Source organism: Erithacus rubecula, assembly GCF_903797595.1.
Source record: "Erithacus rubecula genome assembly, chromosome: 3".
NCBI lineage: Eukaryota > Metazoa > Chordata > Aves > Passeriformes > Muscicapidae > Erithacus > Erithacus rubecula.
In genome coordinates, this window is record NC_136689.1 from 42603449 (window position 1) to 42617076 (window position 13628).

A 13628-nucleotide genomic window follows, 5' to 3' on the forward strand; every position below is an offset into this window, starting at 1 on the left:
TTTTTGCTACATGTATTGCAGTGATCATGAATGGGTGTGAACGATACTCAGGATTCAGAATAAATTCCCCACATTTGCATTTGCCCAACATGAAACAGAATCAGGACCAACAGACACATAATCAGATACCTTCTTTCACTTTCCCAAGTCCCTGTCTTCCTCTGGCCTATAACAGATATTCCCAAATAGAGCTAAATGGCATAACAACACTCATGGAGAAAGCTGGCCAGCTAGGAAGGGTAGAGCAGGGAGCAGGAAGACACTCCACAGTCCTGGCTGGAAGTTGATCATCACCCAGTTTGGAGTCCTGCAGTTTTGACGAGCTCATCTCCCTGACTTGTTAGGACTGTGACAACATTTTTCACCTCGCTGCTGCTGGTTGAAATTCACACTAGCACAGTGCTAATGGTGCCATCTGATGATGCTCAGTGGACTGTGCAAAATGGATTTATTCCATGTGCTTCCTAGTGGGCAGAGATCCACATTACACTCAACAGCTTCAACATATGGAAATGGTGACATGTGATTGATGTGGTCCCTGCAGGTCACACTAACTCACGGTGTATTAGCCCTGAATCCTGGGGAGGCTTATGCTACTGCAGCTGCCCACCTCCATTATCTGAACTGGGAATTAATGAAAGAATTGATGTTCCCAGTGGTGTGAATCTGGCACCTTGTGAAATTATGGGCAGCACTGAGGGAGGTGGGAGGCATAATTCACACAATCCAACCTCACAGCTCATGTGAGCACAGGACAGGTTACAACCAAACTTTGGTTATGAGTGCAAAGGGCAGTTGTGTTAGATCACAATAATCACAATTTTTTTTAAATTGCTGGAATAGCCATGTTTTCTTGTCAATTTTTGACATTTGCCGTGACTGGATTTTCCGAAGTCATTAAGTAAAGCACAGCATGTATAACCCAGGTAGCCCTCTCATCAGACATCCCTTCTTGACCTAATTTTCAGCAAGGCCTAAGCAGCTGCTCTTTCAAAACACAGATTGCTTAATGGCAGCCAAGACTGGAGGCAGCCAAATTTAGGATTTTGCAGCCAAAGGAGGGAGCAGACTAAGGTTTCCACAATGATATGGACATTCATCTGGACACCTCCTGGCCACAATGAAAATGAGGACGTCTTTTGTTTCTGCCCCTGAAATGTAGGATGCTTTTTTAGCTTCTCCAGGGAAATCACCTGCTTATAGCATTTTGAAGCTTCACATGAGTCAATACTGCAAGCTCCTCTCTCTCTTTGCCACAGAAATTCCCTATAATTTTGCTCATTGCTCTCATGACCATGGAGTCACCACAGCTCCTGCAGATTTGTTTTTCTCTTCCTACTTTTGCAGAGAAGCAAACAAAGTTGGATGCTAACTCTTCTGTCCTTCTGCAGAACATGGAAGGCATTCCTTCCTGTCAGACACATAAGCCATGCTGTCCCCATCCCCTGGTTCCTCCCCAGTATCTCACCTTCTTTATGTGTTTTTTTCCCTCAGGTGTTCTACTGATCTTGGCACTGACAGAAGAGCTGGTGTTTTCTGCTCAGGTACTGTCTCCCACTGTCTCTTCCTCTCAGGGCTTCCCGATGAACACTACAACTATCACAGCCATGGGAACAACACCTCACCACAAAGACCACCACACAGAGCCCCTTCCCATGTCTGCTCAAGCCATGTCCCACCCCATCAGCCTGGTGGAGGAAGCCCCTTCCACCGGGCAAGAGCAAGAGAGTGGCCCTCGCATCGGCGGGAAGGAAACTTACCATTTGTACAACCAGAGTGCTTTGTACTTAGGACAGTCTCGCCCCAAGGGGAAAATATTCCAGGTTTTCAAAGGCAACTTCTCAGAGTCGACAGAGCCTTACCTAAAGACGACCCTGCACTCTCCCTTCCCTACCCTGAGGAGCCCTTTCACAGACCACCCGTTCCAGTCGCAGACCACGGCATCCAGCGATCCCAATGGAACGGGGCTGGCAAGAACTACACACTCAGACCCTTCTCCCCACAGCACCTCGGGAAGCCGTAGGGAAGCAGAGCGAGGGGATGGGACCGAGGCAGTAGTGCAGGAGGCAGATTTTGCCACCACAACTGCTGGACCATCAACTGATCCTGAAGCAGTGTCGGTGCCTTTTAAACCCACCCGCTACGGCGCGTGGGATATGCTGAGCAAAAACAACTCTTGGGTAACCTTGAATCTCAGTACAAATGTCCCTCTGTTTGCTGGCTCTGGATCTGCTACAGCAGCAGCTGGTCACTCGGTGCAGACCAGGTTTGATGTCAGCATCTCGTCCCCGGCAGCGGGGGCTGCTGAGGGACTCGCTCCAGCGCAGCACGGCGCGGTGACCGGCGCCACATCACCGGGCAGTGCCCTCTCCTCAGTGCCTGCCACCAGCTTGTCCAGCTCCACCTCCACGGCTGGCTCCACCGCCACCGGGAACTTCCTGAACAGACTGGTTCCTGCCGGGACCTGGAAACCAGGTGTGCAAGGAAACGTCTCCCATGTCACCGAGGGGGACAAACCCCAGCACAGAGCCACCATCTGTCTCAGCAAGATGGACATTGCCTGGATCATTCTGGCTATCAGCGTCCCTATATCCTCATGTTGTAAGTTAATTGACACTTTATTTTGCTTTCTCTTTCCTTAAGATTCAGATTTCAGCCCATGAATCAAGGAATAGCTGGAGACCTAACAGAAGCAGGTCAGCTTGGGATGGATGAGATGCACAGACATCAACTTCACTGACCAAAGTGTTACAGTCAAAGCCTACTTCCTCCATTGCTATTTAAAAATCTTATGGGTGATTCCCCATTTGAGGGTGTAACAGTAGCCTGAACAACTCTAGAATGTGAAGCAGCTTTACGTCAAGATATTTAAAACAGTGACCAAAAAATTGATCAAAGACAGTGATTCTTTTATCTAGGAACTAGTATTTGCACCCTGAAACTGGATTTTAAAAGCCCACTGCTATCCCAAAGGATTAATAACATCTGTAATGACTAATAATTCAGGAAACACCATACTTCATTGCAGGCAGTGCATGAACTATCAGATTTAAAAATCTGATAACCAAAATGCTGATTTCCTCCATTTTAATTTCAATTTGCATTTGCCAAGGGAAGAGAAAATTTGGAAACCTTGGCATTCAGATACCTGGAGTCAGCCATCTGCAGGACCAGGGCAGGCTGGGTTTCCAGAGCTGGCTCAGGGTCTTGTTGTTTGACTCAGTTACAAAAAGCACACTAGAAATTATGAGCAAGCTCGTGAGTGCTTGCCAGGATGTCCCGTGCCTGGCTGGTTTGTATCAGCTTGGTGGGACAACATATTCTCTGAGGTCTCACTGTCATGGGGTGTGATTATTCTGATCTGTGTGGAGTGAAACAAAACCAAGCATTTCCCAGCCTTTGGTGCCTGAGGAAACATAAAGGGGTAGCAGCCAACAGTGCTGAGTATTAATGCTGTTATTTACAGCTATGAGCTGTACTGAGGATGATGACGATGATGAGCTGCCTGATCCAGTCTCACACACAGTTTACTCCAGCCGAAAAGAACAGTGCTGCTCTCTGCTGCTCTTTCTGAGGTGCACACACCTGATCCTGCACCTGTCCTTCTGCCTGGATCTGATTTGTCACCTCCCTAAGGCACTTCCAGATTTTTAAAATGGCCAAAAAATATCCACTTTACTCTTTGGAACTTTCTGTCCACCCAGTGAGCCGAATCTGTTCCCCACAGAGTCAGATGAGCATGAGACTCAGAAAGGATGAGGCTGCAGAAATGCAAACCTGGATAGGGGACCATACTAATTCTTTCAGCAGCTGCAAATTATTGGATTGGGTCACCATATGTATTAGATTCACACTTCTGGGAGCATCAATTCTGCTATTGCCAAAGTGGTTAAACCACAAGTGAGAATGAAGCTTAAGGCTAAAAGATGGAGTAACCAAAGCAGAATTTGCATTTGCATTTCTGTGTAAGGTGGAGGGAAGAAAACTGGGACTTTGCAAGCACGTGGTCAGAAGCAGTAATATTTGATGATTTGATGAACTGTGCCTTGTCTGTCCATCAACAGAACTAGAGGATCCTTCCAAATCCTTCCAAAAATTGTGTTTTGGGCCTATATCCAGAAAGAAAGCTGAGCAGGATAGAAGGTGTCTAAATACAAAATAAGAATTGTAAAACCGTACAACACAAGCATGGGAAGCATAGCCAGTGGGTAAATTCTGTGTGCTATATATGAGGTAAATAACAATAACAACAGGAACAATAACAATAGTAATAATAATATGATAATTCTGACAGCAGGAGTGCTAACCCACTATTCATTAAATAGAGGTGTTAGCATTTTTCTTCTTTTCCTTTGTGCCATAATGGTATGTATTCATGTGACTCTGCCTATTCTGGTCCTTGTATTCATAAGCTACATTTCTTTTAAAAAGTCAAATGCTATTTTCAAAGTTATCTATCCCAGCTCTAATACAACTGAGTGTTTAAACGATTCAAGTGTTTAAGTCCGGCTTTCAGGACTGGATTCCCGCAGATGGCCTTCACTGGGACTCTCCTTTTAAAATCCGGCGATCCTCTGATGTATTCCGGAGTTGGAATGAAAGGCAGGCAGGCATTTAAATGGTGCATTTTGGGGGAGGTCTGTCTTTAGGGTTTGCTGGCGGCGTGTCGCTGTTGTGGCGCGGGGATGAGGGATGCTCTGCCGTGCGCGGCGCGGCTCTGCCAAGGGCGCTGTCGCCACCTCCCGGGCACGGCGCTGCCCTGCGCTCCTCCGCTCCTCTGCAGGGCGGCTGCAGGCTGCAGAACACATTTTGGGGCTCATTTCGGCTTCAAACGGGGAGGGAGTTTTCCCAGAGAGGCTCTCACAGTTGTTTTTGGCACGGATGGTGGCTCTGTGCTCAGGTTGGCACCTTCAGGACCAGGCAGAGAGAAGACAGGGGAGTTAGCCATGCACCCTTGAAAGACATGGAAAAGGGTGAGGAGAGGCAGCCCAGAGCCTGTGCACAAGGCTGCAGAGCTGCAGGAATCCAATTAACTCAGCTCCCTTGTCCTGCTAATGAGGGGTGCCCTGAGCCTGTGCCAGTTCCCTGACCCCAGATTGTTTTTCCAGAGCCTGTGCAGAGCTGTGCAGTGACCAGAGCATCTCTCCTCTGCCAGGAGCCCTTGTGTCTTTCCATAGAATCTCTCCTCTGTGCAAGAAGTTACAAGGAGACTGGAAGAGCTTTCTTTGGAGGGCTTATGGGCACAGCTTGTGCTACTCCTTGGAAGGGAAAACACATCATGATTCTGCAAAAATGCCTCTATCCCTCTCTGATCCCTACATGCTGCTTGCTGTTACACCTTCTAATAACACCTGTCAAATGAAAACTTGTGGACATTTGAGCATTTATAGCAGGGGAAGTAACTTGCTAGAGAGCAACCATAGGAGCCTTTGGCTCCTCATCCCAGCTGAAAGACGTGCTTGGGATGCTTAACTTCTCACAGGGGACAAACCTTGCTGGGGTTTCCTTGCTGGCCCATGCCTGCAGTGGGAATTTACACCAAGGAGCAGGAAGCAGCAGACTGTTTGTTCAGCATCACTGTGCTCTGACATCTGAGCCCCACTGAGGACTGGAAGGTCCCACTGGCTGTGCTGGTGGCACAGCTCAGGGGCTGTAGCACGAGCCTGAGGATCTGTGCCTCAGGAACACACCTGCTTAATTAAGAACTGGGATTTAGCCTCCCACCCTTACAGTACATTCTTCCTTACAGATGCACAGATTTCTGAGTCCCGCTGAAATCCCTGAAACTGCTAGCCAGAGCAGTAATGCTTTGAGTAGGAATGCACAAGCCATGTCTGCTGCATGAACCTAGGGAAATCATTTCACCTTTTGGCAGCTCAGTTTCATGGTATAAATAATGAGGGTAATATTTCTAATGCCATAGGAGGGCTGCAAAAATGAAGGATTCTGTATCGTTCTCTTCCCAGAATAGCAAAATCATATCTAACAGTGATGTCATTATTTTCTTCATGTCCCAGTTTGAGTTGGTTTTGCAGTGTCCTTCAGGCAGCCTTGAACACTTTTGTGCATGTGCTGTTGTGTATGTGTAGGTGCCTCTGTCTGCATTGCAGAACAAGACACAGTATGAGCTCATTTTAAAACCCACCATTCCAGTCCTTGGGCTCCTGGTCCTTGCATCACTGTAACTAAATGACACAATAAAATGTGGAAGAACAGGAACTTGCAAATCAGATGCACAGAAGTCGATTCAGCCAGTCAATTTTGCTGACATGGGAGAACACAAGAGGAAGGCTGAGCCTCTGAACACAGGCATCAGCAGAACTCAAAGAATATGTGAAGAATTGCCTTGGGCCTAAGCTCTCTTAGCTCACAGTTCAAGCACTGGAACACTTTCCAAAACTACCTCACTCACTTTCTCCATGACAAAACCTTTGTGATGCTTGCTTCCCAGTCTGGAGCAAGGGAAATCCCAAATCCTGAGCCTAATCCCAGATGTGAACTCAGGCTGAGCTGGAGAGACTCCTGTCTCCAGGTGTTAGCAGCTGTAGTCAATAACCAAATCCATCCTGATACCTTTATCACAGCTAAGTATGTGCTGCTATATATGGGAAACAGAAAGAAATATGAAAAAAGCACTTTTGGTCATTGAGGGAAGGGTTCTTTAAACCTAGCTTGGGTTTTGGTCTGCAGCTGTAGGGAGAAGTAAATGAAGATCCTCCACCCTGAATATTGCATGACTTCTAAGTGCTTACAGTTCTGTTAACACAGTATTTTGTGGGGCACATGGAAAGTGGGGGAAGGGAGTGTGCAGCTGTGTAATATTGGTAAAATATTTTAGTGAGTTGAAGAGAAAGTCTGTCAGAAAACTGTAGGGAGCTGTTATGATCTCATTACACTGCATTAATGAAGCTGGTATTGAATGTGGTGTGTAATCATAGTGGATTATATTTTTTAAAAAAAACCAACAAAAAACACCAGAAGATTAGAAAAGAGCCACAGAATGATTTAGGAGTGGAGAAATGCAACATAATTCCACTTGTGCCATGATGTAGCACAAAAAGAGGCTGAAGCCTACATATATAGGAGAGATTTCTGACAACACAGTGGAACTTTAATAAAAAAGGCAAAATAACATGGAGAAAGGGAACTTTGAAGGTGAAGGTATTTACACAAGAGTAATGTAAATGTGTCCCCACAATGGAAATTAAACATTGAAACAAAATTTGTGGGAATGGGATAGATATCTGGTCACTCTGTATCCTTAAATAAAGCTGAGTGTTTTCCTATGAGATGTGCTGTATCTTAAATACAGATTATATTAAAGGCAGCAGATGAAAGTCTCCTGGTGTGCAGGGGCTATGGGAGTGACAATAGGTGATGTTCCCACCAGTCTAGAAACTTGTAAATCTGTGAGAATCTTGTTTCTCCCATTTGTGGGATGTTTAATGTCCTGTTTCATAGGTGGGGAGACAGATAATGCAGATAAGGTGTAACTTGCCCTATGGCCAAAGAATGTCCAGTGTCAGAGCTGGAGCTCATCAGCAGTGAAAAGATACGTGTTAAAAATGCTTCCAAAATCTCTGAACCTCCAGAGACCCCTGATATTTCCTAACACAGTGTCACATGTACAAAAGACTTCAGGCTGACACAGGGCCAACACTGACATGTCTTCTCATTGCACTTACTATTGACTTGAACATGAAGCAGGCAAAGGGAAGTTAGTTGAGCTTTTCTGACTCCCAGAAAGCAACAAGAGGATTGCTTGAAAACCAGGGAAGAGTTAATCACATAATATACCAGGATAGATAAGCAGTGTGCTGCAGCTGCAAGTTCTCTCTTCAGCTCTGTTGTTGTCATTATTGCCATTTGTGCCTTCCAAACCATCTCTGCCCTCTGTGTATTTCATTCACTTAATATGGCCTCACTGGCCATCAGATCTGTCTGTCCAGAAGAGTTTTTCTGTAATACATGTAATTCTAATTATGGGAACAAAGGGATATCTAGGAATATTGGTAAAGCTGTACCCTGGTCATGGTGTTGTTCTGGAAGTGGGAGGTGCTATGTGTAGTACATTAATTTCACTAAAATATGCCCAAAATGTGACATATTACATAGTAGATGTGGTACATAATGCCATAGTTTCGTGGTGGATCTGGCAGTGTTAAGTTAATGGTTGGACTCAACATTCCTAAAGGTATTTTCCAACCTAAATGATTCTATGATTCTGTGAAAAGGGCAGTTCATAGAAGATGAAGAGGGAATAGCCCCATTCCAGCCCTGCTGTCCTCACTTGCCCTCTTAAATGAGGTCTCCTCTGCTTTGAATTGGGGCAGCTTAGGTAGACATCCTTCTGCTAAAATGCATGTTTATGGAAGCTCAGGCACCCATTTTCCATGCTCTTCCATCCATTTTCTTGTGTGTGCACCACATTTAGAAGCCAAGAGTGTAATTAAGATAGGGAGAATTACTGCTGTATGTATCTACACATGGCAAAGCCATTTCCTGCTGGAAGAAGCTGAGATCTCTCTCAGCTCAGTGTCATTGGCTTTCCAGCCCCTAAACCCCAAATCTGATACTTCTCTGTCAGCAGCCACAGCATTTTATAAGCTGTATAACCTCAGGCTTTAAAAAAAATACTTGCACAGAGTTGACTTTAGTATGTGCTCAGGTGCCTTCAGAAATGCTCTGTGCCTCAGGGATGGATCACTTGTTGCTGGAGTACTGAAAAGCTCCAAGGACTGTTGGCTCTCACCAGCAGTGGTGGGGACTAAATGCAAATCCTGCATCACTTCCTGATCTTCCTGAGCCTGCAGGCTGGGCTGGGACACAGAGAGGGCAGCAGCCAAAGTAGGGATAAAAGGTGCAGCCCTTCAGGAGGACAGGCATTTCCCCAGGCAGGGAGAGCAGTTCTGGGGGGCCATGAGGTGCAGCAGCAGAACTCACACTATTGGGGTGTCAGAAAATGAAGTTGTTAATGACAAAACTGCCTGAATGGAAATACATTATTGGTTTGTGGGGGTTTTTTTGGTTTTTTTTTTTTATTTTTATCCTTATTAGTTTATTCTCTTTTTTAGATAGAACTCTAGCATATCACTTTTGTGATGCTGTTTGTATGTGGTAGATGGGATAAGAAATTAGAGCCATGGCACATGAGTAGCTGCGCTGTTTGTCAAAATGTATGCAGCGGCAGTGATCTCTCTGCAGTCTTTTCTTTCCTCTGAGATATCATTCTAGTACATAATTTTAAATGTAGCTGAGGAAATAATATATTTTTCTGCTTCACGAATGTTTTCTCTCTTCTATTCTACCATAAGGGATTTAGCAATTATAGAGGGAATTTACAGCAGGGCATTTCCAATTTCACAGGTAAAAATCAAAGCAAGCACATGTGCAGTTACCTGTGTGTATGAATCAGGTAGATTACAAACACAACTGGTCAATGAATTCCAGAGGTGTAAGGAAAGCAGACAGAGCTCACACATTACAGCTCTGAGCAAACCCTTGCACACACCACAGCTTCTGCCTGAATGAGAGCTGGTGGGAGCAGTAATTCTGTTGCTGTGTGTTTGCCTGTCTCTCATAAAGTTGCCAGGATTACCCATCTGAATCACAGGAGATTAATAAACTGAAAGCCATTCCAGAAAATAACACTCAGCCAGCTTTGTGTTCAGCTGCCTTCTGGGAGACAATTACCTGGGCATTTCTGGGGCCCAGGGATGCTGTGGCCCTGAGACCAGACTGACTCCTGAGCACCAGGAGTTTCACTTGCTGGTCACTTTGTCTTGCCTAACTGCTCTGCTTTAAGTTTAGATATTTCAGATTGTAAAAGCTTTTATTCAGATTGTCCTCTGCAGGTGAGGAAAAAACCCACTCTCAGACATTATCCAATGCCCAGACAAGTGTGGGGGAACAGGTTACCTCTATCAGTGGCTTTCACATCCCACAGCTGATGGAGACAGGCAGGAAAACCCCAGCTCTGGTGTTAACACTATGCTGGAAGTGTAAGGTATGTGAGACAGGTGCCACAGGGGATCTCCACACCATCCTACCCCTGTGTCATCCTACTCAGGAATCCATCTGTTCTCTGGCTAGATGTGTTGGAACACAGTCACAAACCAAAATCCAAGTTACAAAGGGCAGGCAACAGAGGCAGGAATCAGTGGTGCTTCAGGACAGAAGCTTTAGGTATTGGAGACATGCAACTGCAGGCCTTTATGAATTTGCTATTTGAGCTAGGACAGGTATCTGTCACTGCCCACTTGCTAATGTGCTCATCACTGCAGCCTCTGAACACACCAGATGCAGAAAAGATCCCCACAGAAGCATTTTAGTCCCTGAGGAATGCTCTCTCTCCAAGAGGGTCTATAAATCCCTGCTTGGGTATTAAAATGCCATCAGTTATAACAACAAAGCTTCTCAATAATCAGGCAGCCACATCTTGAAGATTATACACTCACATCAGAAAGAAAGCAAAAACTGCATATTCTGCCAAGCCCAAACCCTCATCTGTTTGGCCCAGATTCTGACATAATTGTGTGGGGTTTGTTAGTAGAGAGCTAGGACTGGCTGAGACTGAGGTGTATGAATGCAGGTAACTAGCCCTCTCCTTAAGTAAAATAAAGTAAAAATCCAGGTACTGATGGATCCTTATTAAAAGGAAATAACCAGATTTTTGACATGTTTTTATTGACAGCAGTTCTGCTGACAGTCTGCTGCATGAGAAGGAAGAAGAAGACATCTAACCCAGAGAACAACCTGAGCTATTGGAATAATGCTATTACCATGGACTACTTCAACAGGCATGCTGTAGAGTTACCAAGAGAGATCCAGTCACTGGAGACTTCAGAGGTACCTCACTTGCAGAACTGGTGTCTGAAAAGTGTGACTGAAGCCATGCTGGGAGGAGGGGAGAGGAGGTCATATTAATAAAGCTTTGAAATCCCTACACATGTTCAGGGAACAGCTTTTAGGGAAGGACTCATTCCCACACATGTATTAGATGGGATGAACCTGTCAGCAAAACTGGATTGGCAGTATACCCAGGCAGTGCAGATGTGTTCCATATTGCAGCGTGGTGATGGGCATTCGCCACCTCTAAGTGAATTTGCTCCTTGGTTTCTCTTCTTATCAGGCTGCAGCCAATGTCAAGCCATGCCATGATGGCTTAAGGAGAGCCCTTTGGGCTGGCTCATTACTGACAGTCAGTCTACTGTGCATGTGCCACACAGCATAAAAAAAGGAGGTTGGTGGAAGTTAGCAATGCAAAGAAATTGTGTACGTTTATGTCTGAGGGGCTGCTAGTAACTTCTCAAATAGCAGTTCAGGAATGAGTGTTCCCATTACAAAAGTAATCAGAGCATCAGTATGTGACGGTGTGTGATGGTGGTGTACACTCATCAGCCTTTACTTAAGGGATCTGACTGGTTCAGTGGGATTATTCACACAGTGGGATTATTCACTGGTTCAGTGGAATTATATCCCTCAGATAGAAATTGATTTCCTGGCCTCAGAAACAGAGAATAATTCATTTTAGTTCAAAGGTATTTAAAACATAGAAACAGTAGACAGTCTGAGTTTATGCTGAAGCTAGCTGACTAGCTCATGTGACTAAATTAAATTTAAAAAAAAAAAATTAGAAAGGAACTTCTGAGATATGATTAGACAGTCACAGTCACTTCATTAACCCCACTTTGCTGGCAATTATATTGCTCAAGCTAAGGCAGGACCTGGTCTAGCTTGCCCTGAATCAAATGTCAGACCTATTCACATACAAGATGGTCTTCAAAAGCTGAGTCATTTAAACCTGATCAGAGCATGACTGAACTGGGGCATGCTCGGGTGGCTTGGACTCATATATGTGGCTTTCTACCCTAAAAAAGTTGAAAATGCGTCTTTGAGGACTCAAGCCCAGCTCAGAATCAGGAAACACTTACAATGAGTCAATAAAGTGAAAAAAAAACCCCAAGAAATGTGAAAGCTTCAAAGGAATTGGAGGTTTGGTGCAGCTGATTTGTGGGTCCCCAGGCTGAGAAAGGATCAGCAGACTCTCAGAGCAACTTTTCAGAGCAACTCACAGCTCATCCTGCCTGACAAAGGGAGAAGCCAGCTCACCGAAGGTGGCTCTCTGGAGTCCCAGCCCACATTCAGCCCCTTTGGGGCACTGGGAGGAGTGCCCTGTGTGCTGGTGCAGGGTGCAGGGTGTGAAGTGCTCAGTCTCACCCTCTGTTTTTCCCCTAGGACCACCTGTCCGAGCCGCGCTCCCCGGCCAACGGCGACTACCGGGACAGCGGGATGGTCCTGGTGAACCCCTTCTGTCAGGAGACACTGTTCGTGGGGCACGAGCAGGTCTCTGAAATATGACCCCACAGCTGCCCCCTACTGCAGTTTCATCTCTACTGTCTCCAAATTATAAATAAATATATATATATATTATAAATATAACCTTTGTGTAACCCTGAATTACAAGAAATGTTTTCAGCTTTTCTTTCGTCCCTCAGAATTGTCAGCCCCTTTTTTATAAGTGTGGTAAAACTTTACAGAACAAACTGTGGCTTTATAAAATAAAGGTATTTCTAAGCAAAACACCTGTCAGGTGGACTGTTTGCTTCACTCTCATTTACAAACTGCTGCTAAATATACATGGTGTGGAAAAATACTGAGTAAGGCTGCTCTTGGTGCAGGCAGCATGTGGTGGGTACAGCATCCTGCATCCTATGTGTTGTCACACAGCTAAGCACAAGCATTTCTGCTCAGTGACCTTCCCTCCTCCTACTTCAGAATGACTGCAGTCACTCCTTTCCTTCAGGCTGCTAAGCTAGAATGCAAACCAGACAGGACCAGCTCAGTTGCCAGAAGCAGTCCTGTGCCTTGAATCCTTTCTGTGACTCCAGTACTGCCTGAGCACTAATTGGATGAGCCCTTTGCTGTCCCACTTCCAGTCTGAGCTCCAAAACTCTTCTATGTGAGAAAGGACAAGAATGGCCCTTTTTTCCTGCATAAATGTTTTAACACACTACACATTGGACTCACAGCTGCTATGCTTCAGCCCAACAAGCTTAGAATAATTTCCTGAAGATCAAACAGACTCAAAAGAGGGCATGTGGAGTGCTCCCTTCAAAGGAACAGAAAATTCCTTTGAATTTATAAAAAATCTTGCAATCTGGTGACTAGGGACTGCCACAAATTGAATGCTGTGGCTTTGACCACATTTCTGCTTTCCCACTGTTTTATTTATCTTGAGTCTTTAGACTGCTGATGCCACTGAATCAAGTTTCCTCCTGCCCTCTTCTCTCTGGGGCTTTCCTTTTCCCCTTCAGAAGGAAAGCGCAGCCTTTCAGAGCAAACTGGCAATTCTGTCCTACCCTGTTAAGTGCTAGATTGCAGACTCTAATAGTGTTAAGGGAATAGTAAGGGTGAGTGAAGCTTAAATGATGGATTAAAAATAGTTTGCTGCAAGGCAAGACTAATATGGAACATGGTATGACTTGGCCCAAATCGATGCTGTCTCTTTGAGTAACCCAAAACTGTTATTGTGGGACCAACTCTCAGTTTTGCCTCTCAAATTGCTTTTTTATATCATTCAACAAGTGAAATGGCCTCTGTCCTTTGAAGTCTTGTCCTCCTTCTCC

At 45.2% G+C, this 13628-nt stretch overlaps 1 protein-coding gene across 7 annotated transcripts in view; it reads left to right on the forward strand.

Moving 5' to 3' along the window:
• The window catches only part of TMEM108 (transmembrane protein 108), a 158141-nt gene extending 145559 nt beyond the window's left edge, over window positions 1-12582 (forward strand). For 6 of the 7 annotated variants that reach the window (XM_079299969.1, XM_079299968.1, XM_079299970.1 and 3 more), the window contains 3 exons: window positions 1495-2601; window positions 10694-10848; window positions 12238-12582. In XM_079299969.1, coding sequence (XP_079156095.1) covers window positions 1495-2601; window positions 10694-10848; window positions 12238-12360 — 1385 coding nt within the window. In that variant the 3' untranslated portion in view covers window positions 12361-12582. The remainder of the gene's footprint in view (window positions 1-1494; window positions 2602-10693; window positions 10849-12237) is intronic. The other variant, XM_079299972.1, reaches the window with a different exon arrangement.
• Window positions 12583-13628: the final 1046 nt, after the last annotated feature.